This window comes from Malus sylvestris, chromosome 2 (genome assembly GCF_916048215.2).
Source record: "Malus sylvestris chromosome 2, drMalSylv7.2, whole genome shotgun sequence".
Classification (NCBI taxonomy): Eukaryota; Viridiplantae; Streptophyta; class Magnoliopsida; order Rosales; family Rosaceae; genus Malus; species Malus sylvestris.
The window spans coordinates 9,302,860-9,326,813 of record NC_062261.1 but is presented as its reverse complement, the minus strand read 5'-3'; the positions used below and the strand labels follow the sequence as shown (position 1 = coordinate 9,326,813).

The following is a 23,954-nucleotide window of genomic DNA, read 5'->3' as shown; positions in this document are numbered from 1 at the left end:
CTCGAGTTGGACAGACAGTTGGGGCCGAAACCAGTCTGGTCAAAACGCAACCGAGAGAGAGAGCTAGAGAGAGAGAGAGAGAGAGAGAGAGAGCTAGAGAGAGAAGATGATCTCGGACGGAGTTGAAGATGAAGAGAAATGGCTGGCAGCTGGAATCGCCGGCCTCCAACAGAACGCCTTCTATATGCACCGAGCTCTGGTAACTACTTCAATCAATCAATCAAACAAACCCTCGATCTTCTTCCCTCCAATTTTCTACCAATTTTTTTGTTCGCTGAAAATTCAGTGAAATTGTTTTCCTTGGTTCAAATTTTCTGCAAATTTTTCAATCAGGACTCGAACAATCTCAGAGACGCGCTCAAGTACTCAGCTCAGATGCTGTCGGAGCTCCGGACCTCGAAGCTTTCCCCTCACAAGTACTACGAACTCTGTAAGTTCTGATTACTTCTCATCGATCCGGAGGGATTTGGAAATTGATTCTGCTTCGTTTTTGCATTTTCGTAAATGCCGAATGTTTGCGAGTTTGTGGATGGTGATTTCACTGATTTGTGGTTTGAATTGCCTCAGATATGCGGGCGTTTGACGAATTGAGGAAATTGGAAATGTTCTTCAAGGAGGAGGCTCGGCGCGGCTGCTCCATTATCGATCTCTATGAGCTTGTTCAGCACGCCGGCAACATATTGCCTAGATTGTAAGTCTTAATTATGTTAATTAATCTTCAGTTGCACATGTATCAATTGCTTTATTTAGGTTTTGACTTCGTAGTTCACTTAAAGTCCCCGGGAGATAATCCAATTTGTGCTGCACATAATTTCATTCTTACCTAGTTGGCATTGCGGTCGTATTCCTTCAGATACTGTAATTCTGTTTGTAAATCGTTAACATGCTGCAATTTGAAAAGTTCCCTAATACTAAACCTTATCGAAAAAAACCCAAAATTAAGCAGAAATTACAATTCATGATTTGATCTATTATCAATGTCTTTGTATTGTAGATTTATACAATTATGAGTTGGACGCTATGTCCTTTCAGGGTGTTCCTTTGAGTGCATTGAATTTATCTTAAGTGAAGAACAAGGCATAGCTACAGCATTTCTGTGGCTTATATGTGAATTTTATGATCTCTATTAGGTATCTTCTCTGTACAGTAGGTTCTGTGTACATCAAATCTAAGGAAGCTCCTGCTAAGGATGTCCTAAAAGATCTCGTTGAAATGTCCCGTGGCATTCAGAATCCTGTACGTGGGCTGTTCTTAAGGAGTTACCTTTCTCAAGTGAGTAGGGACAAATTGCCTGATATTGGTTCTGAATATGAAGGGTAAGGAAATCAGATATTCATTCATTCCTATGTTTATTTTCTGTGTATGATTGTATTCTTTCATTTGATTCAATCTGATTTGTCAATAATCCTTAACTTGCGCAGAGATGCCGACACTGTCAAGGACGCTGTTGAGTTTGTGCTCCAAAATTTCACTGAGATGAACAAACTTTGGGTGCGGATGCAACATCAGGTTGGTTGTTACTTATATACAGAGCTCTCAGGTTTAGACTTGCATGGGTACCGCAATGCTTGCATGTCATGAAGGTAAAAATATGTCATGAGGGCATGCTTTCTGGTCATGCAGGTGTTGTAGTGCTTTTGAATCATTCATACTCTTAGCTGATCCTGAGTTGAGGCTTGCTCTCCGGCTTTCTGGTCTGCAGGGTCCTGCCCGGGAAAAGGAGAAACGGGAGAAAGAAAGAAGCGAGCTACGTGATCTTGTAATATCAGTAACTGGTAGCTGGTTGATTTCACTGCTATATTGTTGTGCGCGTATGCAGTGTACACTTACAGAAGGCTTCTCTATGTCTGTTGTTCCTTTAGGTTGGTAAAAACTTGCACGTCCTAAGCCAGATAGAAGGTGTTGATTTGGATTTGTACAAAGAGACCGTGCTTCCCAGAGTCCTGGAGCAGGTCCAATTGATGCTGTTTTATCTTTAATCGATCCTTTAATGTTTATGATGTGTAACTTCCACCTCTTAACCACAAAAAATGGCTTCATCACCTTGCATTTTTTAACAGGTTGTCAATTGTAAGGATGAGATTGCACAGTTTTATTTGATGGATTGCATAATTCAAGTCTTTCCCGATGAGTACCACTTGCAAACTCTTGACGTATTGTTGGGTGCTTGCCCCCAACTTCAGGTCGGTAACATTATATGCACAAATTTTATTAATACCCTGTGTTGTTTTTTTATTCATGTCACTTTTCTTCTATTTTGCATTATGGGGTTTTGTGCATTGATCTTTTGAAACTGAAGGTGCTTTTGTCATTTGTTCTGGTTTTGGAGTTTATGTACCTTCTTATTGTAAGAGATTTTTCATGTTTTGTTTTATGACTTGTTGCACTCATTTTAAGCCACATGGAATGCTTTGAATGTTTCATAGGAAGATGCATGGAGCATCATGTCTCCGAGAATTTATACATGGAATGTTGCATTTGTGAGCAGCCTCTCCATAAATGGGGGTAAGGCTAGCCGACATTCACCTCTCCCAGACCCTGCGTAAAGCGGGAGCCTTGTGCACTGGGTACGACCTTTTAATGTTGCATTTGTGTTTTGCCTCATATATAAAATCAGTTAATGATAGTTAAATAGTTTATGGGGGTATACTCTTAATCTTGGAAAACCTTTTGTCTTTTGTTTGAAATTTGATTAAGAATGTTAGATAACTTTGTATTTTGTGTGTTCATAATATTTATCATCGTATTTTTAATTTATTACATTTCTCTGCCATTCTTGTCTAATTTCATTTTTTGTTTCAGCCATCTGTTGATATTAAGACAGTTCTATCCCAGTTAATGGAAAGACTTTCAAATTATGCTGCTTCAAGTACAGAAGTATTGCCTGAGTTTTTACAAGTACAAGCTTTTTCAAAACTGAGCAATGCTATTGGAAAGGTAATCTTAGTGTATAATAAATTGATGATTAAGTTCAGGGTTGTGCCATGCTTTAATTATCTCTTTTCATATCTACTATCACCAAGTGGTTGCACATAGAGCTTTTTTGTGACCTTGTTTGTCTGCAGTATAAGTACATATAACTGTAAACCTAGTGTTCATTGCATCTATATGCTTTCCTGTCTTGATATTTGTGTTTTTGTTTGCATTCGTATTGATACTTAAACAATATGCCAATGCAGGTGATTGAAGCCCAAGTTGACATGCCTATCATCGGTGTTGTCACTCTATATTCATCTCTTCTTAAATTCACCCTCCATGTGCACCCTGATCGACTTGATTATGCTGATCAAGTGTTGGTATGTTTCCTGGACAAACTTTTCTTAACATAATTACGCTCAGTTCTATCGTCTATGCGCATCAAAGTTATACCAAGTGAAATGGATTTTATTGGTCAAATTGTATGTGGCCCGAAATTGGGTAGTCCAACCTTTGCAAATTTTTCTTTGCATATACATTGGATGAACCCTAACTTTCCACACTATTCTATACATGTATAATCCAGTAAAGTCTGTTCTTGTAAATAAATTTCTTGTGCTGCTAGTCTGGTGGCACAGATTTGATTTATCTTATCATTTAAATTGATCTATCAATATATATATTGTTCTATAAAAGGTCACCACATATGTAATTATTTCCATTTATTTTCTTTTCATCAGGGCTCATTTGTTAAGAAACTCTCTGGAAAAGGGAAAATTCAAGACAGCAGGGCGACAAAACAAGTGGTTGCACTTTTAAGTGCTCCACTTGAGAAATATAATGATATTGTCACGGCTTTGAAGCTTACAAATTATCCTCGCGTCCTGGAATTCCTTGATAGTGGAACAAATAAAGTCATGGCTACTGTTATAATTCAGAGCATTATGAAAAATACAACTCATGTTTTAACTGCTGAGAAGGTATGCTTAACTCATGGTTTGTCCTTTCCACTGAGTTTGCTTCTTAATGACATGGAATGCAATTTTTACAGGTCGAGGCTTTGTTTGAATTAATAAAAGGACTTATTGAGGATTTGGATGGGACTCTTAATGATGAGGTAATTTCTGTGTTATAGATCATACATTTATTGATGATAGTAAAGCTCCTCTGTAGGCTTCCACAATATGTGCATTTTCTTCTGAATCCATACACTTGAGGTGTGAGCGTATCTTCTCTTTCAACTCTAGGTTGATGAAGAAGATTTCAAGGAGGAGCAAAATTCAGTTGCACGACTTATTCAAATGTTTTCTAATGATGATCCTGAAGAGATGTTTAAGGTATTGGATATATTTGAGTATAGTATTCATGTGCCTATTTCTTATGTCTGCATACCTTCTGTCTTTATAATCTTACCTTACAAGAGTATCCGAGAGGATTTCTCAAGTATTTAATTCTGGAGTCTTCCTGAGTTATACTCGAAGTTTTAATTGAGTCATAATTAATTGTTTTCTCATGTTTCTGTACTAATATATGGAAAAATGTTACAAGCACTTAAAAACGATTTTTGCATTTTGAACTGATGTCACAGTGAGTTTTCATGCTTTGATTTCATTCCACCCCACCCCTGCTTATGGGATACTGGTCCTAGTGTTGGCAGACATGGCAATATCACTCATGGAAAATTCATTTTGTGTATATATTTTAGAACTTGAAGTACATGTAGATTACTCTTTGTATATTGATTTTTCTATCTCAAGAGATTTTGCATGAACTGGAGCACCATTCATCCCTAATGTTTGCCACAATTCGTGCGCTGAATTGCAGATCATATGTACTGTGAAGAAGCACATCCTGGTTGGAGGACCGACGCGTTTGCCCTTTACTGTCCCTCCCCTAGTTTTCTCTTCTCTAAAGGTTTGCTTCTGTCTATCCAAATCATGTTAGCAGCTGGACACATTATGTGTTGATGCTAGTCAACTTTTTTATTTTTGTCGATTTGTTGTTGAAATTTCTCAAACTAATTTGGTGTGAGTAATGGAATTGGTGGTCTTTTTGGCAGTGTTCGTCTGATTTTATTTGTTATGTGCAGTTGGTTAGGAAATTGCAAGCCCAGGACGAGAATCCATTTGGAGATGATGCATCAACCACACCAAAGAAAATTTTTCAGCTCTTGACTCAGGTAAATGCTAGTGAAAGCTTTCAGAAAGCTCGCATTACGTATATCCTACACAGTTTGAGCATAGACTTTGATCTTTCTAGCTATTGAGTAACACTTCTGGTTTATTGTTTTAGACTATTGAGGCTTTGTTGAATGTTCCAGCACCTGAACTGGCATTACGGTTATATTTGCAATGTGCTGAGGTACATTGAAGTGTTCGGTTTTCAAATAAAAGGCACGACCTAAAGAATGTTATCCCTAATTTTAATGCCTATTGTTTTCATTAATTAGACTGCAAATGACTCTGATTTGGAACCCGTTGCCTATGAATTCTTCACCCAAGCATATATTCTTTACGAAGAAGAAATTTCAGTAAGTTCCCCCCCTACTTGGGAGCTAATCCTCTTTGGTTGCCTCTTTGCATGTTCCATTTTTTTTAAGATTTCAATGGAACAATGGATTGTATCTACTCTTTCCTTTTTGAATACGGGATTATTTCTAATATTTTTTGTTTGCATGAATTTTGTGTAATAGGATTCGAAAGCACAGGTGACTGCCATTCATCTGATAATTGGGACTCTCCAGAGGATGCATGTATTTGGCGTTGAGAACAGGGATACTTTAACTCACAAAGCCACAGGGGTAATCATAATTTCGTTAGTTATAATGCTGCCTGTCTGTTTCTACTGAAAACCTTACTTAATGCCTTGTCTTTGACCAGTATTCGGCAAAGCTTTTAAAGAAGGCTGATCAGTGCCGAGCTATATATGCTTGCTCGCACCTCTTCTGGGTCGACAATCAGGAGAGCATGAAGGATGGAGAAAGGTGTGTTGTATTAACATTTGGCTTCTATACTAAACCCATTTAGTTGTGCTTATGGCTGTGCAAGTCATGTCAGTTTTCTTTATTGTACCGAAAGGATATGTTCACGGTGAAAGAACTGTATGAAGGACAGTTAGGAGTTAAGTGGAAATGGACAGAGGAGTGAAAGGATGGTTTCTGAGTATAAGAATCTTAGCGGAGCCATTCCTTGGTTCATACTTTGAAACTGCTATCGTTCTGTTTGGTTATAATTCGTTTTAATTTTCTTTTACTTGCTTGCTATCCAGGGTACTGATTTGCCTAAAGCGAGCTTTACGAATCGCTAACGCTGCCCAACAGATGTCCAATGCTACACGGGGTAGCACTGGTTCAGTAACGCTCTTTGTTGAAATACTGAACAAGTAATAGTTGCTGACACCAGAGCCGATTTTTTCTGTTTATTATTCTGTTTCTTCTATTGCGGAAGGAGAAGGCCTTACTTTGTTGTGTTTTCAGGTACCTCTATTTCTTCGAGAAGGGGAACCCACAGATAACAGTTGCTTCAGTCCAAAGCCTGATTGAATTGGTCACAACTGAACTGCAAAGCGACTCGGCCTCAGCAGAGCCATCTACAGATGCTTTCTTTAAAAGCACACTGCGGTACATTCAGTTCCAGAAGCAGAAAGGTGGTGCAGTTGGTGAAAGATATGAGTCCATCAAGGTGTGACATGCTGCGAAGTGAATGCTTGTTATTAATGCGAGAGCTGCAGGTAAGTTTGCCTTGGTGGATGCTAGGAACCGATTTCATCCTTTTTGACGTCGTTTCGTTGAGAGAATAGATTGTATGCTTTATCCTCCCTGATGCTGAATTTTCCTCCGAGACCGGTGGGTCTAATAGGACGTTTGCTTTGGGTAATCACTCGTCGAGGAATTCTGTATGCTGATTGTGTTACTGCAATGGTACAAATGTACGACATATATTTGAATTTGAATCTACTTCGATCAGAACCAACCACATCTTTCTTCAGGCTGTTTGAAACCACACCACCTCTGTCGTATCTTCTACTCGGAGTTCTGTTCATCCCCGAGCATTGTTTCTTCAAAACCGTTTTTTTCGAAGATTCGTTGGGTTTGTTTTTCCAGTTTAATTTCTTGCAATTGTTCCATGAAAAGTACTGGCATGGATCTCTGGTCTGGTCATTGTTTCGTTGCAAGCGTTAGTTTAAGGGTCTGCTCATTTGGCGGGGAAAAGATATCTAAAGCCATTTCTCTAATTTTTTTCCCCTTCTAATATAACAGCACATTTACACCAAGAGGATTCGGGACTTAAGATCCGCCACACAATGGACAAGCCATAATAATTTGGTTTGAACTCATTTTCGACGAAATTCGAAACTAAGACCTCACAAGTGAAGAAATACCAGAAAAGAATTACTATTGCACCATAGTACTAAATTTACAACGCCTCCCACTAGCATTTGAAACTTGAAAGTACATTATTTTTTCAAGGACAATTGGCTACAACTTGGGCTTAGAAGGACACCTTGCTGAACCAAACCACCAGTTCCTCAAACTTAGCCCACCAATATTTGCTATTAATCAACCGAGTAGCGATTTTGACACTCCTCTTTTATAACTTACCAACAGGACGAGTGCAGGAAGCTAAAAGATGAGCGTTACAAAACAACTAGCCTAATAATCTCATGCGAAGTAGGGGTGGGCGCGGTGCGGTTCGGTGCGGTTTCGAGTGAAACCACAACCGAAACCGAAACTTTTTGCGGTGCGGTGCGGTGCAGTTTTGAAGCCAAAATCGAAATGAAACCAAACCGTTTGGTTCGGTTCGGTGCGGTTTCAAACGGTTTCGGTTTGGTTTTTGAGAAAAAAATGTAGAATTTATAATATACACCTATTTATGCATAAGACGATCTTATTTTTCTCATATATTAATTAATGAATATGTAGCAAAATTGCAACAAAAACAGCAACAATGCAGAAAAAAACAGTGGCAAAACTGCAAAAAAATGCAGCAAAAAACAGCACCAAAACTGCATAAAAAACGCAGCAAAACAACAGAAAAACAGCACCAAAACTGCAACAAAAAACTCAGCAAAGCTGCACCAAATCTGCACCAAAAATGCAGCAAAAACCTGCATCAAAACTGCAGAAAATCTGCACCAAAACTGGAGCAAAAAATTGCAATAAAACTGCACCAAAGATGAGTTTGAAGAAGATAAGTTAAGGAGATGAAGATGTGTTTCAACCTTCAAGAGTCGAAGTGCAAAACTAGACGATAATGATAGTCTAGTAACCTAATTGAACTAATTAAAATTTTAAAATATAACATTTATTTATTAATTTTATTATATGGTGCGGTTTCGGTTTCGGTGCGGTTTTGAAAACCCAAAACCGAAACCAAACCGTTTTCTTTGCCGCGGTTCGGTTTCGAAACCGAAACCGTTTCAAAACCGCAAAACCAAACCGTTCGGTGCGGTTTGATTCGATTCGTGTTTCGGTTTCGGTTTTCGGTTCCAAATGCCCACCCCTAATGCGAAGCGATGCATTGTGTTGACGCAAACCACAAAAATGAAAACTAAACGCATACACCAATTTTTAGTTGTGACGGGAACACAAGTGGTACACGTGTTTTAATATGAATGGTGAGAAATTGTATTTTTTAAGGTATTAACTTTTTAGCACATATATCCTACCATTTGTTTAGTGACACGTGATGCACTACCCCGTGTACCAGTCACACTGACAAATCTCTCCAAGCCTTCAAGCACACCAGACGGTAATAGTATTACTGTATCAATGCAAAGCGAGGTCGTCTTCCTAACTGGGAGTCCAGTCTATTAAAACAATATACGAAAATCAAAACCCGAGTTAAGAAAAAGTTGCCAACCATAGAATTCAACAATTAAGAGATCACAACAGTTCCAAGAATGCAACACCAAACCACCTGATGCTTTCACAGAGAGATCCATACGATCGTCAAACGCGACAACTTACTGACTCCAACTTCTTCAGGACAAAAAGGGAAAAACGAGATTTAGGGAACAAGGGGGTGTGAGGGAGTACATGCAGGATGGCTGGTCATTATCTCTTTACACCTATTTTCCAAATCACAATATGGAGCATGCCTTCCCCTTGCCGCCTTCCTTTTTCTTCTGCTTCGGAGGTTGAAGGACAACCCTGATGGCTGCATCAAAGACCCCTTTCACATTCTGCAGTCGCAAGCACACGGCATAAGTCACAGTTCAGGCATGAAAAATACCCCCTCATAAGACCAACTCCAATGGTGGGCTAAAAACCAAATTACCCTCCAAAATTTTCCCCCAAACCCACTCCAAGGCTAAAATTTGGGCTAAATGCTAAATGCTAAACCAAGGCCAAATTCCCCCTGAAATTTGCCCAGAAATCGGAATTTAAATTTTTCAATATTTATCGGAATTTAAATTTTTTTAGATAAAAATATTCATAAAATTAATTTACAATAGTCTACATATTTATTTATTTTTAAATTTAATTTAACAAAAAAAAAGCCTAAGTTCATTCTTTAATAATCATGGGCTAAAATTTTAGGCTAGAACGGTTGAAGCAGAAAAGCTGTTTCTGGGCTAAAAGCTAAATTTTCCAGGCTAAAATATTTAGCTTTTAGCCCAATCATTGGAGATGGTCTAATGCAATAGATAATATAAATACCTGCTGAGTTTTTGAACTGCACTCGATATAAGCTGGTGCTCCAATTAGCTTCCTGAGCTCCTCTCCCTACAACGGTAGAGATATAAATCTTAATTATAAGGAAGAAGAAAAGAAGATAAGGCACAGGGATGGTCAACAAAGACAAGAACGTTACTTGAGCGGTAGTAATTGGGACAGCACCAGGATGGTCAATAAAGAACTGCTTGTCGTCCCGAAGATCTGGCTCATTAAATTTTTATGATAAAAGAACAGTAAGAAGGGCCATCCTTAAAGACATTTCGCAGTTAGAACTATCATTGAATAAAAACACTCAATGTGTTCAAACAATGGGCCCATTATCTCAAGATTTATCTACGGTTGAGGAATAAGATTTAATAAAGCGGCCGTAACTTTTCTTAAATATCTACAAATTAGAAAGATAAAAAATTTACCAAGCTTTGTTCCAACGAGAATGATCGGAACACCAGGCGCATAATGCTTCAATTCTGGGATCCACTGGAAAGGAAATCAATATATTTGAGATTCATCATCAGATCATCAAGGTAAAGACAGAACAGTCATAATCAGTAGCACATTTTGTACACATACATCCCATATAGCAAGATCTCACCTTCTTGGACACATTTTCATAGCTGGCTTTGCTGATGAGAGAGAACGCCAGTATAAACACATCAGCGCCACGATAACTCAAAGGTCTTAATCTATTGTAATCCTCCTGTCCTGTTGCATAAAAAATAAATTCAGACCTCAAACACATATATGCATACAACCCCTAGTCAACAAAAACCGAAGTGACAATGCAAATTTACCAGCTGTGTCCCATAGCCCCAGGTTAACAGTGCTCCCATTCACGACCACGTTTGCACTGAAATTGTCGAAAACAGTTGGCACGTAATCCTGTTTTCCACCACAATACGGAATAAAGTTATAAACCGTACATCATAACGACAAATGATCTCCCCTTCCTTTCAAGTTATAAACCTTAACAATATGAAATCACAAACAACCACATTGCAAAAAGTTCGGAAGTTCAGACATTCTAGGGAGAAAAGATTTAAAATTTCATCAAATGACATCTTATAGGCAGAATAGCTAAAGCAAAATCCCAAAAATCTAAAGAACTCCTATAAAACACCTTAATCCAAACATCCGAGGAATTAAATCAAGAGTAGAAAAAGAATTTAAAAATCCCAAATAACCCACTTATTTTCAAACCTTTCACATTTGATTGCCCCTCCAAAAAAGGGGCAATTTTGACCAAAATTAATACCATTCCAATTATTTGCACCCAATGTTTTCCTAAAACAGTCAAATATCGTCAGCAAGATTGAGCTAAAAATAATATAAAATCAGTGAATAGCAGCACCAGAAACAAAAGGAACAATAAAAAACATATTCAAAGCATTCGGTATCAAACTTCCCCAGAACTCTAAAAAAAATAAAAAAATAAAAAAAACCAATTAAAAGCAATAAATCAATTACCAAATGCATTCCACCTATTGCAACAATGGCGCACTAAATTAAAATTCCCAAAAAAGGAAGGGAAATTAAACCGAATTGGGAATTGGGGAATTCAAGACTTACGGTGGGGAAGGTGTTGCTGGTGTAGGAGATAAGCAGACACGTCTTGCCCACAGCCCCGTCCCCAACCGTGACGCACTTTATGAACCTGGACGCGCTCATTTTCTCTCTCTCTCTCACTTTCTCGAGAAAAACCCAAGCCCCAGATCTTCGAACCTGAGGACCCGATCTTCTTCTTCTCCTTCCTCCTCCTCCTCTTCAATTACACATCTGTGGCGCGATCGAAATCCGGACGATTCACGACGAAACCTAACCCTAATTCTGGCAAATGGGGGGGGCAATCGAGAGAGAAAAGAGAAGAAAAAGATTGGGGGAGTTCGGAAGGGGAAAATTGGAAGGAGAAAAATGGGCGAATGTGGGTCTTGTGCGGGGGTCTGGAAGCTCCACGGAAGAGAAAAGAGGAGAGATAGCGAGACAAAAATGGCGGACTATTTTTTTGGCCGCGAATTTTATTTGCCGTTGAAGCGTTCGTTGAGCAACAAACTCTCCAACTTAGCTGCGAGTCTGTGACTGAGATTCTCTCTCTCCTCTGTCTGTCTCTCTCTCTCTCTCCTCTCTGTTTTTCTTTCTTTCTGCGCTCTAATCGCGAGGAAGTTGGGTCCGGTTATATGTGTGTGGGTCGGATTTTTGAGGTTTTTTTTTCAAAAGATTTTTGAGGTTGGTGGGGATGAAAAGTGAAATGAAACAAAGGGATTTATTTTTAGGAACTTTAACGAAAAGCATCCGGTACTGTTCATTTTAACGAAAAATCACATTTTTACACTAAAAAGTCAATTCTGGTACTATTCATTTTACCCTTTATTTTGTCCTTATCATTAAAACTCAAAGTTTTCAAGCATTTTTCATTAGTTTTCCTTTTATTTTTCTTGTTGTGATCCTAAGTCTTGTCTGTGTGATTTTAGTTTTTACCCCTTTAATTTTTACCCCTTTATTTTATCTTTATCATTTAAATTCAAAGTTTTCAAGCCCTTTTCATTAGTTTTCCTTTTATTTTTCTTGTTGTGATCTTAAGTCTTGTCTGTGTGATTTTAATTTTTACCCCTTTAATTTGGAAATCGATTATCAATTTAAGGTAATTCGGGATTGGTTCGCTACTATCCACATGGAATTGTTCCACAATTTTTGTTTATGTTGTTGGCCTTGGAGAGTTGGACGTGTTATGTTACTGGATTGTCGTTATGGCTAATTAGTTGGATATTCTTATTTTGGTTTGTATTCCAGATACAAAGTATGACACGATATAAAAGATGTGTGCGAAAGAAACCTGGCTCGCTTGGTATATTTGTACATAAGAGTCTAACTGTCCGCATAGTAATGTTTTTGCAAGTTCTGACGTGTTATGTTGTCATCATGTCAATCTTTCCCAATAATTTGTGACAAAGAAATAATCACAACCCAAGTTTGATGAGGATGATTAGTAGAGATAATCATAAATAGATAAGAATCCTTTCACATCTAGTCTCATGGATTTTTAATTGGATTCTTGTTTTCAAGAAGAGTTATTTTTGTGCTATGCATAATTTTTTTTCCTTTTTATTTATGGGATCAGAGTGAGCCTTGGTCAACGGAAAGGTTGCTCTTTTGTAACAAAAAAATCACGAGTTCAAGTCGTGGAAATAACTTCATTGCAAAGTAAAGGTAAGGCTGCATATTAGATGTTTCTCCTGCAACCCTCGCTTTGCAAGGAGCCTTGTTGGCTTGGGGCCGTCTTTTTAGTTTATTGGATCACAATGATAGTGATATTCTAATTGTCAATTAGTTGACGATTATTTTGGCCTTAACCTAACTGTACTTGATTTGAGCGATACTAACATGTGAAATTATTGTATGGTACTATAATACTGTCACACGATATAACGTTATACTCGTATCTTAACATGTGCTTTAAATATTGATATATTAGATGAAAACTACCGTACCAACTTATGCTTGCCAATGAATGTGTGGTAGAAGAGGTGGTTGGAATTTGATAGAGTATAAATTACATGACAGCAACCACATCAAACCCCACAATACAAGAATAATTCCATGAAAAATTATTAATTTCTTGAGGTACAAGATAATTAACTAAGATTATGGAAAGTTTGGAGGCCTAATGGATTTGGTCTGAAAGGCTTTTTGGGCAATTTGAGATTTTTATTACAAACGTTATTATTATTTTAAACTACATTGATCATAAAGTATGAAAATAGTTTAAAATCAAGACGCAATAAACTGAATAGGAGGCTTTATTCGTCGGATTATTTATCACTTGCGACCAAATTGATATTAAATATTGAAATCTTAAGGAAAAGTATATATTTTGAAACATCCACTTACGTTGTAAAATCGGAGTAGAATTCTCTTCCCTCCTAATTTTTCTCTCAATCTCCCTTCTCTCCCCTCTCCTCCTATTTAAACGGTTACGATTAAGTTATATCAATTGTGTTGACTTTTTTTTTTATAGAAAGAGCAAAACAGAGAGGAAAGTGAGAGAATGAGAGGGAATGATAGGAGATTAGGAGGGATTAGGAGGGGGAAGAATTAAATATGATTAGGGCAGAATCGGCAGATTGGACAGAAGATCTTCTGGCGATGCCAAAGCTGTCTGTCCTCCTCCAATGACATTATGGAACAGTTGCATTGCCACCTTAAAAGTACAGGGCAGCAATGTTTATCCAATTTTGGAATTTGAATTGCAAGGCTGGAAAGGAAAAGGCCAAAACTACTCATCTAGCATAGAAAAGCTTATATGCAACCCAGACGATAAGGGTGTCATTGATTTGAGTTTGTCCCACATGGTTATGTATTTTAACTTATTTATAAGGCATTGACTAATTGGTTTGAGATTTAACTACTTCGAAATTTCAGTTGCATGTAAGTTCTTCTCCATTTGGCAGGTAAGAGGTATAAAAAGAAACGAAAAAATAATGGTCGTGGCTATTTCCAAGTGATTCGATGAAAAGCTGAGATCAAATACTTTCATGACGTCAAGGTAAAGGTGCTCCAACCAAATCATGCAATGCTATATGGAAAACTTAAATCACGTGACATAATGTTAAAAACCGGGATGTTGAGTGTTGTTTAAGGTTAAGGAGTTCCTTGAAAAATTGGAACTAGAAAAGAAGAGAAGAGCTTGGCTTCTTAAGGTTAAAGAGTTCATTCTCAAAATACTTTGTGGCCTACTCACAAACTATGTGCTTACGATCAAAATCGTTCATATTATAAATCATCATGTAAAGATCAACTTTGTAAAACATCAATAAAACTAAGATCGTTTAGTTGATCACCTGTAACAAATAGATAAACGGTTCGTAATTCTTTTACCCAATCCTTTTATCTATTTTTATACATTCCCATGACTAAACAACCTTAGTTTTAATTAATTTTTGTATAGATAATCTTTACATAGTGAATGGTTATGAGTGATTCCGATCAGAAGCACAAAATACTGTGGATATATAGGGTCTTGAGGTATTTTAGAGAGGAGGTCCTTGAGGAGCCAAGTCTTTCTCAGAATATGCATATATTACATTCACGATTTCCAGAAAAGAAGCAAGAGTTGAATAATATGGTTTCTCATGCTTATTGTAAATACAACAGTTTCTAAAATTACAACTTGGTAAAAGCTCTTGCCAATAAATTTAGGGGAAGCTAAGGGCATCTAAAACATAGGGGCAAAGTACACGGACGAGTGGACGACTAAAATACAAAAACCACGAAACGCAGGTGAGGAACTAGCACACATCTAGTGCGGATCATCAGCACTTCCAAAATGCATGGAGTGTTTCGTCGAGGGCCCTTCTATCATATTCGCCGGTGAAGACACAGTTTCCCAAAGGACCTTTCTGAAGGACTGAGCCTTAGTAACCCATCAGCTACCTTCTTATCAACCTGCCATGCCGAAAGAAGACGGATGCATTAACAAACAAGCAAAGAAGTTACTGAGCTTCTATGAACTTACACTGCCATTCTCTTACCGCCATTACAGGTCTGAACATCTCGATCGTCACAGATTCAGCAGGTGAAATAGGTAACTTGGACTGCTTAAAAATGTTGGTAGTTCGCTTCACGAGTGCATCATCAATCCAGACAAGGCGGTAACCTAGCACACAAGCTCTTAAAACATTGAGGAATAATTTTGTAAGGGAAAGAAGTGTACATGCGTAAATGTCTTACCGTGCCAGCTGCAACAGCTTCTCCATGGAGCCAGTTCCCATAGCTGACCCCAGTTTCTTTTGCCTGAAAATACATCGCATTTCATCCGAAATATTTAATTAGATAGGGGATTTAACAGAATATAACAAAAGGCGAAGATAACTTGTCAAAGTACATAGGCTTTCAACACCTAATTGTACAAAACAAAAACTCATATGACCAAATGTATGACCCAAATTCAGTATAGCCCTCACTCCACTTTCACTCTCGTCCGAGGACAAGCTCAGCCTTGATTTCACACGACCGCTTTATTGTTGGTTTATGGTCCAGCCCATGATCAATGTTCTAGATTATTCTAGTAAGCAAGAGATGAGGCTGGAGCTTGCTAGACAATTCTAGCATGTTATTAAGTTGATGGAAGAAGCTAGAGAGTACTAGCTTCCTTGGTTGCAAATGGAAAGATCTAGAAGCTACAAGTATGTGGCTAGTCTAGATTTTTCTATACTAGAGGTTTGAAGAAGGAACTAGAAACTAGTAGAATGCCAAGCCCTCACCTATAAATATGGGTGTGATGTAACCAATAGAGAACTAAGAGTGAGTAGCAAAGGATCAAGTCCAAAGCTAGAGTTCCACTCCAAGAGTGAGAGTGAGAGTGTTCCACTACACATTGTGTGAGTGAAGTTTAGAGTGATAGAAAGTGTGTGTTATACTTTCTTGTATCCATCAAGCCTTGTCTTTGGCTTGGTAAGACTACTCTTGTTGTATTCATCTTTTTCATATAGTGAAGATTCCTTGTTTGGTGGACGTAGGCATAAATTGCCGAACCACATAAATTCTTGGCGTCCATTTTCTACTTTACCTTGTGCATTCTCTATCTTGTAGTACCGACATTCCTAACAAGTGGTATCAGAGCCCGGTTGGCTCGTACTACGAGATGGAAGGAAGTGGCACTATGATCAAACTCACCAACTCCAATTGGGTAACATGGAAGCCAAGGATGGAGGACATTCTCTATTGCAAGGATTTGCATGAGCCAATTGAAGGAGATGCCGCTAAGCCCGAGAGCATGTCCGATGCCGAGTGGAAGAAGATGAATCGCAAGGCTATTGGCACAATTAGACAATGGGTGGATGATAGTGTTTTTCACCATGTGTCTAATGAAACCAATGCTCGCGAGTTTTGGACGAAGCTTGAGTCCTTGTTCGAGAAGAAGACCCCAGCCAAGAAAGCCTTCTTGATCAAAGAGCTCATCAATGTGAAGTACAATGATGGTTTAAGTGTAGCAGAACACTTGAACAATTTCCAGAATATCATCAACCAGTTGGCTACTATGAAAATGACGATCGAGGACGAGCTACAAGCGCTCTTGTTACTTGGATCCTTGCCAGACAGTTGGGAGACCTTTGTGGTGAGTATAAGTAACTCTGCTTCTAATGGTGTTCTTACTCTTGATAATGTTAAAAATAGCATGCTCAATGAAGAAACAAGGAGAAAGACTTCTGGCACAGATAGCAGCCAAGTATTTGTCACAGAGAACCGCGGAAGAAGCAAAAGTAGAGGGCCTAGAGGTCATGGCAGGAGTCCTAGCCGATCCAAGTCAAAGTTCAGGGGTGCATGCCACCACTGTGGCAAAGAAGGCCATATGAAGAAAAATTGTCGAGTTTGGAAGAGAGAGCAAAGGGAAGGAAACAATAAGAAGAAAGATGATACTGGCAATACCACTGCTGTCATATGTGGTGATGTACCAGAAATATTGTCTGTTGGTGAATGTCTGCATATGGGCAACTCTGACAGAGACATTGAATGGATCTTTGACAATGGAGCTTCCTTCCATGCTACGTCCAAACGGGAGTTCTTCAGTACATACAAAGAAGGTGACTTTGGCATAGTGAAGATGGGGAATGAAAGCTATTCCAAAATTCTTGGAATTGGTGATATATGTCTAAGAACTAATCTCGGCTGCCAATTGATGTTGAAAGATGTGAGACATATTCCTGATATACGTCTCAATCTGATATCCATCGGTACCCTTGATCGACAAGGATATTATCACCATATTGGCGAAGGAAAATTGAAGCTTACTAAAGGCTTAATGGTGGTAGCAAGAGCACGACTTTGTTGTACGTTGTACCGGTCAAATGCCAAGGTTTTGAAAGGTGAGTTGAATGCTGTGGAGGACTCATCTCTAGACTTATGGCATAAGAGGCTAGGCCACATAAGCGAGAAAGGCCTACAAGTTTTGGCAAAGAAGTCTCACATTCCCTTTACCGAAGGTACGTCATTAAACTCTTGTGAGCATTGTTTATTCGGAAAACAAAGAAGAGTTAGTTTTTCTGTTCCATCTACAAAGAAAGGAAACTTGTTAAATCTTGTTTATTCAGATGTGTGTGGTCCCATGGAAGTCGAGTCACTTGGAAGAAATAAATATTTTGTTACTTATATTGATGATGCTTCACGAAGGGTGTGGGTGTATTTGTTGAAATCCAAAGACCAGGTGTTTCAGACATTCCAGGAGTTCCATGCCATGGTGGAGAGGGAAACTGGGAAACCTCTCAAGTGCCTTCGTAGCGACAACGGCGGCGAGTACACATCTCACCAGTTTAGAGAGTATTGTGTAAAACATGGCATACGTCATGAGAAGACAGTTCCTGGAACTCCACAACATAACGGTGTTGCTGAAAGAATGAACCGAACCATCATGGAGAAAGTCAGGTGTATGTTGAGGACTGCAAAGTTATCTAAGCAGTTCTGGGGTGAAGCTGTAAGGACAGCCTGCTATTTGATCAACCGATCTCCATCAGTACCATTAGGTCTTGATGTTCCAGAGAGAGTATGGACTGGTAATGATGTGTCTTACTCTCATCTGAATGTGTTTGGTTGCAAAGCTTTTGTGCATGTGCCCAAAGAGCAGAGATCGAAGTTAGACTACAAAGCTACACCGTGCATCTTTCTTGGTTATGGCGGTGAAGATTTTGGTTACAGATTATGGGACCCATACCAGAAGAAGTTTATCCGAAGTAGAGACGTGGTCTTTTATGAAGAACAAACAATTGGGGATTCGGATAAAGAGGCACAACCAGATGGCGCAGTCAGAGGAGTTGATCCATTAGCTTCAGATGAAGAAAGTCACGATGACATCCCTGAAGCAACTGCCAATGAAGTGCCTGCAGAATCAGATAATGCTAATCAAGAGGAGCCTGATCAAGATGTGCCAAACCATGAGATTGCTGATCAGGGGGAGCCTAGTCAAGAAGAGCAGATTCAAGGAGAACCCAATCAGGGGGAGCCTCCAGCCCTACAAGAGAATGAAGATCAGGTCAGAAGATCCATCAGAAGTCGAAGACCGTCTACCAAGTATTCTTCATCAGAGTATATCATGTTGACTAATTATGGAGAGCCCGAAACATATGAGGAGGCCAGAGCTCATAACGACAGTGACAAATGGATGAAGGCAATGGAGTCGGAGATGGATTCCTTATCAAAGAATGATACCTATGAGCTGGTGGAGCTTCCAAAGGGCAGGAAAGCATTGAAAAACAAGTGGGTGTTCAAATTGAAAAGAGACGACAACATGACAAGGTACAAGGCTCGTTTGGTTGTCAAAGGTTTTGGTCAAAAGAAAGGAGTTGACTTTGATGAGATTTTCTCACCGGTGGTGAAGATGACTTCCATTCGAGTTATCCTTGGTATGGCAGCAAGCATGGATCTTGAGCTCGAGCAGTTAGATGTTAAAACTGCATTTCTCCACGGCAATTTAGAAGAGGAGATATACATGGAGCAACCCAAAGGCTTTGAAGTCAAAGGTAAAGAAAATTTGGTGTGCAAGCTCAAGAAAAGTTTATATGGTCTTAAGCAGGCTCCGAGACAGTGGAATAAGAAGTTCAACTCATTCATGGTGAGTAATGGGTACAAGAGAACTCATGCTGACTCTTGTGTCTATATCAAACAATTTTCTGGAGGTACATTCATCATCTTATTGCTTTATGTTGATGACATGTTGATTGTCGGACAAGATGCTTCTATGATTAAAAAGCTCAAAGAAGAGTTATCTAAGTCCTTTGACATGAAGGACTTAGGGCCAGCCAAGCAGATTTTGGGCATGGAGATAATTCGTGACAGAAAATCCAAGAAGTTGTGGCTGTCACAAGAAAAGTATGTTGAACGGGTGCTTGAAAGGTTCAACATGAAAGCAGCCAAACCGGTAAGCTCACCTTTAGCCAATCATATCAAGTTGAGCAAAGAGTCGTGTCCAAAAACATATGAAGAAAAAGAGAAAATGGCAGTTGTTCCCTACTCTTCAGCAGTAGGAAGTATCATGTATGCAATGGTGTGCACACGACCAGATATTGCTCATGCAGTAGGTGTGGTGAGCAGGTTTCTCTCTAATCCAGGGAAGGACCACTGGGAAGCCGTTAAGTGGATTCTCAGATATTTGAAGGGGACTTCTAAGATGTGCTTGTGCTTTGGCGGTTCCAAACCAATCTTGGAAGGATTTACAGATGCTGACATGGGAGGTGACCTGGATGGTAAAAAATCTACATCTGGGTACTTGTTCACTTTTGCCGGGGGAGCCGTGTCTTGGCAATCCAAGTTGCAAAAGTGTGTTGCTTTGTCCACAACCGAGGCTGAATACATAGCCGCTACAGAAGCATGCAAGGAGTTGTTGTGGCTGAAGCAGTTTCTCCAAGAGTTGGGTTTGAAGCAAAGTGATTATGGCATTTATTGTGATAGTCAGAGTGCTCTGGACTTGAGCAAGAACACTACATATCATTCACGCACTAAGCACATTGATATTCGTTATCACTGGATTAGAGACGCTATCGAGAACAAGTTGCTGCAGCTGAAGAAGATTCATACCGATAATAATTCTTCAGACATGTTGACAAAGGTAGTCACAAAATCAAAGTTGGAATTCTGCATTAAAGCTGCTGGGATGAACTCCAGGTAACTTGGAGTCATGATCGGAATTCCTCCCTCATGGACTGGAGGGGGAGATTGTTGGTATATGGTCCAGCCCATGATCAATGTTCTAGATTATTCTAGTAAGCAAGAGATGAGGCTGGAGCTTGCTAGACAATTCTAGCATGTTATTAAGTTGATGGAAGAAGCTAGAGAGTACTAGCTTCCTTGGTTGCAAATGGAAAGATCTAGAAGCTACAAGTATGTGGCTAGTCTAGATTTTTCTATACTAGAGGTTTGAAGAAGGAACTAGAAACTAGTAGAATGCCAAGCCCTCACCTATAAATATGGGTGTGATGTAACCAATAGAGAACTAAGAGTGAGTAGCAAAGGATCAAGTCCAAAGCTAGAGTTCCACTCCAAGAGTGAGAGTGAGAGTGTTCCACTACACATTGTGTGAGTGAAGTTTAGAGTGATAGAAAGTGTGTGTTATACTTTCTTGTATCCATCAAGCCTTGTCTTTGGCTTGGTAAGACTACTCTTGTTGTATTCATCTTTTTCATATAGTGAAGATTCCTTGTTTGGTGGACGTAGGCATAAATTGCCGAACCACATAAATTCTTGGCGTCCATTTTCTACTTTACCTTGTGCATTCTCTATCTTGTAGTACCGACATTCCTAACATTTATAGCATAAGCCAATGCCGCTGGATCCCTGCATGCACCAACTATACTCAATGTAACTAACCTAATATGCATCCTGTGCAGGAACGAGATTATTCACGAAGCTTCAACAGACTAGAAAAGATAAAATGGCGACATTGTTACAGCCTTAAAGTCATAACCACTGGCAGTGACAAGACTCTCTCTTAATTTGATGTCCCGTAACATTTATCATGTGAAATAGAACATGAATTGAGAGGAATATGCAGCATGGTGCTGGCTCCAGAAACTTTTTGCTGTTACTTACTCTCGGTGTAAATTTCATACCTTGCCATTATTACCTGAATATTCCTCTCCTGCCCTTCAAAGAAATCTGCATCTCTAACAAGCCCACACTTAATGGCCTCCGCAAGCCCTGATGCCAGTTCCCGATCTGGTAATGTGTTCAATGTGTCTGTGTCAATAAGCGTACACTGAGGTTGGTAAAAGCACCGATCAAGTTCTTCCCAAGAGAGTGGTTTATAGCAGTTTTGCTGCCAACAGAAGAATCAACCTGCAAGTCGAGCAGCGTAAAAATTTGATGCATGAGACATAATGAGCATAAGTGCATGATTGCTAGAAAAGGAGCCATAAAATTTGTCGGAATCTGAATGAAGTTAACACCCCGAAGGTAAGAAGCAGCAGCAAAGCCACAGATGTCCCAATCACGCCGCCTCCGAGCGCAACAAATTTACATCGCTGGTCCAGTCTTTGTTGGAAATTTGAGTAGTTTTGAGGAGAAATTTATTTGTCCCACATTGGTCATTCCCAAATTTTTTTATCACTTTATAAGGCTTTGTCCTTTATAGAAAATGATTTGAGTAATAGGCCTGAAAACTAAAATTGGGCTCACCTTTGGGGTTGAGCTTTGGGAATTACTAATTAATTGGTAATTAATATATTTAATATATAATTAATATATATTTAATTGTCAAAAGATATATATTTAATATATATTTAATTGTCAAAAGATGGGCCTTGGGCCTTGGGGCTTTAATAATTAAATTAATTAATTATTTTTACCAACAGACTCATTTTTTCAGATGAAGTCTGAAGTGTGAAAACGCAGAAACAAAAACACCATTTTCAGCAGATGTCTCCCAACAAATGCATCCCTTCCTCATATCTGTTGCGAACAGGTATAATCACATTATATAAACATCCATCTGCATGGCATTTAGAACACAGAAAAATCATAAATCTTCTCCTGCAATCATAAACATCCTTTCTGAGAGAACCACATTAATATTCGTCAGAAGTCAATTTTCCGGTGCTGGTTTATTAGCATAACCCAATTTTAGTATCCAGGCCTATTACTCCAATCATTTTCTATAAAGAACAAAGCCTTATAAAGTGATAAAATCTTTTGGGAATGGCCAATGTGGGACAAAGAAATTTCTACTCAAATTACTCAAATTTCCAACAATACCCCACATTTGAGTTGAAATTTCATTCAAACTCCAACAGTCTTGACCCAATAGCCTTGTCAAACACTTTCATAAGAGTGTCCTGCCAGTTGAAGAACACGGTTACTCATTATTCAACTGGCCAAATGCAATCTTAAGGACTAAACTTCAAACGAGCATTTAGATACTCACCATGTTCTTACACTTCTCATCATCGGGTAAAATCACCCTCTCAACTGACACATTCGGGTTATCTCTTGTCAAAGCCTCAACAACTTTAACCAAGTACAACGGTGCAACTTTGGTGTTAGTGACCACAAGAACCATCTTTCCGTGAACATGCCTACGTTAACATAATAATCAACAATACGAACCACAACATCCACAAAACCGCAATTGAAACAAGGAAAAGAAGCTTGATTCTAAAAAAGAGAAAATTATAGCAACGTCTCTGAACTTTAACCCAATTGGAGTAATGATTCATCAACTAAAATATTTGACCTTTGGTCCCTAAACTCATCAAAACGTGCAACCTTTTTATCAACTCCATCATAACTTCCGTCGAAATAAATCATGTTGGAAGAACCATTGCTACAATTTGGTTAAGAAGCTTAATTCTATATTTGCATGTTGATTTAGCCTCATGTGCGTGTCTCATTTGACGGAAGTTCTAACAGAGTTGAAAAAAAATTGTAGTTGCACGCTTTGATGGGGACCAATGATCACATAATTTTAGTTGAGAGACCATTGCTCTAATTAGTTAAAGTCGAGGGACATTGCAACAATTTACTCTTTAAAGAAAGCTAAAAGCTTGCACTTTTACCAACTCCATGTGAAAAAAATTTATCCCCTATTTTTTCCCTCTCCTTCCCTCCCCCTATTTGAATGGTCATGATTAAGCCATGTTAACATCTTACATTAATTTTTATATAAAAAGAGACAAAATAAAAAGTGTGAGAGGATGAGAGTGAAGTGTAGGGGAATAGGAAGGGAGAGACAAAATGAAAAAAAAAAACCAGCATTTTCTACCATAGCAAATTTCTTTTGCTTTCGGAAAATTTACCCCATCAAAGAAATTTGCAAGAGCTTGCTCTGTTACTATATGAGAAAATTGTAGTAATGGTCCCTCAACTTTAACCAAATTAGAGTAATGGTCCCTCAACTAAAAATCTATGAGCATTGGTCCTTTAACTCCTCAATACATGTAGATATGGTCATTTTCTTCAACTCCGTTAGAACTTCCGTCAAAATGAGTCACATGTCCTGCACATGAGGCTGAATCGATGAGCAAATATGGAAAACCAAATCCGCCAAAAGCGAATTTAAATCATATTATTGTTAGCCTATTGTAAGGCTTAGCCTAATCCTCCACCCCCCCCCCCCCCAAGACCTACTCCAACCCTTGGAGTAAAACTCAAAATTTAGGTTTTAAACATACCCCAACTTAATTTAAGTTCTAAATCTATCCCAACTTGCTCCAATGACATGTGTATCCGTTCCATATCATTCCATTTTACTGAAATTGAGTTCATGCAGCATCTCAAAAGTCTAGGGACTAGCCTATTTGCCAATGTTATTCTTATTTTCGACAGAAGGAATGAGATTCATTTAATTTATTTTTACATTTTTTTTAATGAAATCAAAAGTAAGATT

The 23,954-nt window shown here is 38.7% G+C and overlaps 2 protein-coding genes and 1 pseudogene across 2 annotated transcripts; 1 reads left to right on the top strand and 2 right to left on the bottom strand.

Moving 5' to 3' along the window:
* The first annotated feature begins 23 nt into the window (after positions 1-23).
* LOC126591001 (vacuolar protein sorting-associated protein 35A-like) lies at positions 24-6,887 on the top strand. The gene is made up of 21 exons (XM_050256532.1): positions 24-199; positions 334-430; positions 568-691; positions 1,131-1,316; positions 1,422-1,509; positions 1,703-1,759; positions 1,863-1,952; positions 2,061-2,183; positions 2,803-2,937; positions 3,180-3,296; positions 3,657-3,896; positions 3,968-4,033; positions 4,164-4,253; positions 4,741-4,830; positions 5,006-5,095; positions 5,209-5,277; positions 5,366-5,446; positions 5,609-5,716; positions 5,796-5,899; positions 6,184-6,297; positions 6,392-6,887. The coding sequence occupies exons 1-21, from the start codon at positions 107-109 to the stop codon at positions 6,600-6,602; spliced, it is 2,373 nt and encodes a 790-aa protein (XP_050112489.1). The 5' UTR covers positions 24-106; the 3' UTR covers positions 6,603-6,887.
* A 1,871-nt stretch (positions 6,888-8,758) lies between these two features.
* LOC126591133 (rac-like GTP-binding protein ARAC1) lies at positions 8,759-11,833 on the bottom strand. The gene is made up of 7 exons (XM_050256708.1): positions 11,162-11,833; positions 10,387-10,474; positions 10,188-10,297; positions 10,009-10,072; positions 9,732-9,796; positions 9,578-9,643; positions 8,759-9,099 (listed from the first exon to the last, which is right to left on the bottom strand). The coding sequence occupies exons 1-7, from the start codon at positions 11,258-11,260 to the stop codon at positions 8,998-9,000; spliced, it is 594 nt and encodes a 197-aa protein (XP_050112665.1). The 5' UTR covers positions 11,261-11,833; the 3' UTR covers positions 8,759-8,997.
* Positions 11,834-14,898: 3,065 nt separating this feature from the next.
* Positions 14,899-22,876, bottom strand: LOC126600946 (3-dehydroquinate synthase, chloroplastic-like; annotated as a pseudogene).
* Between the last annotated feature and the right edge of the window lie 1,078 nt (positions 22,877-23,954).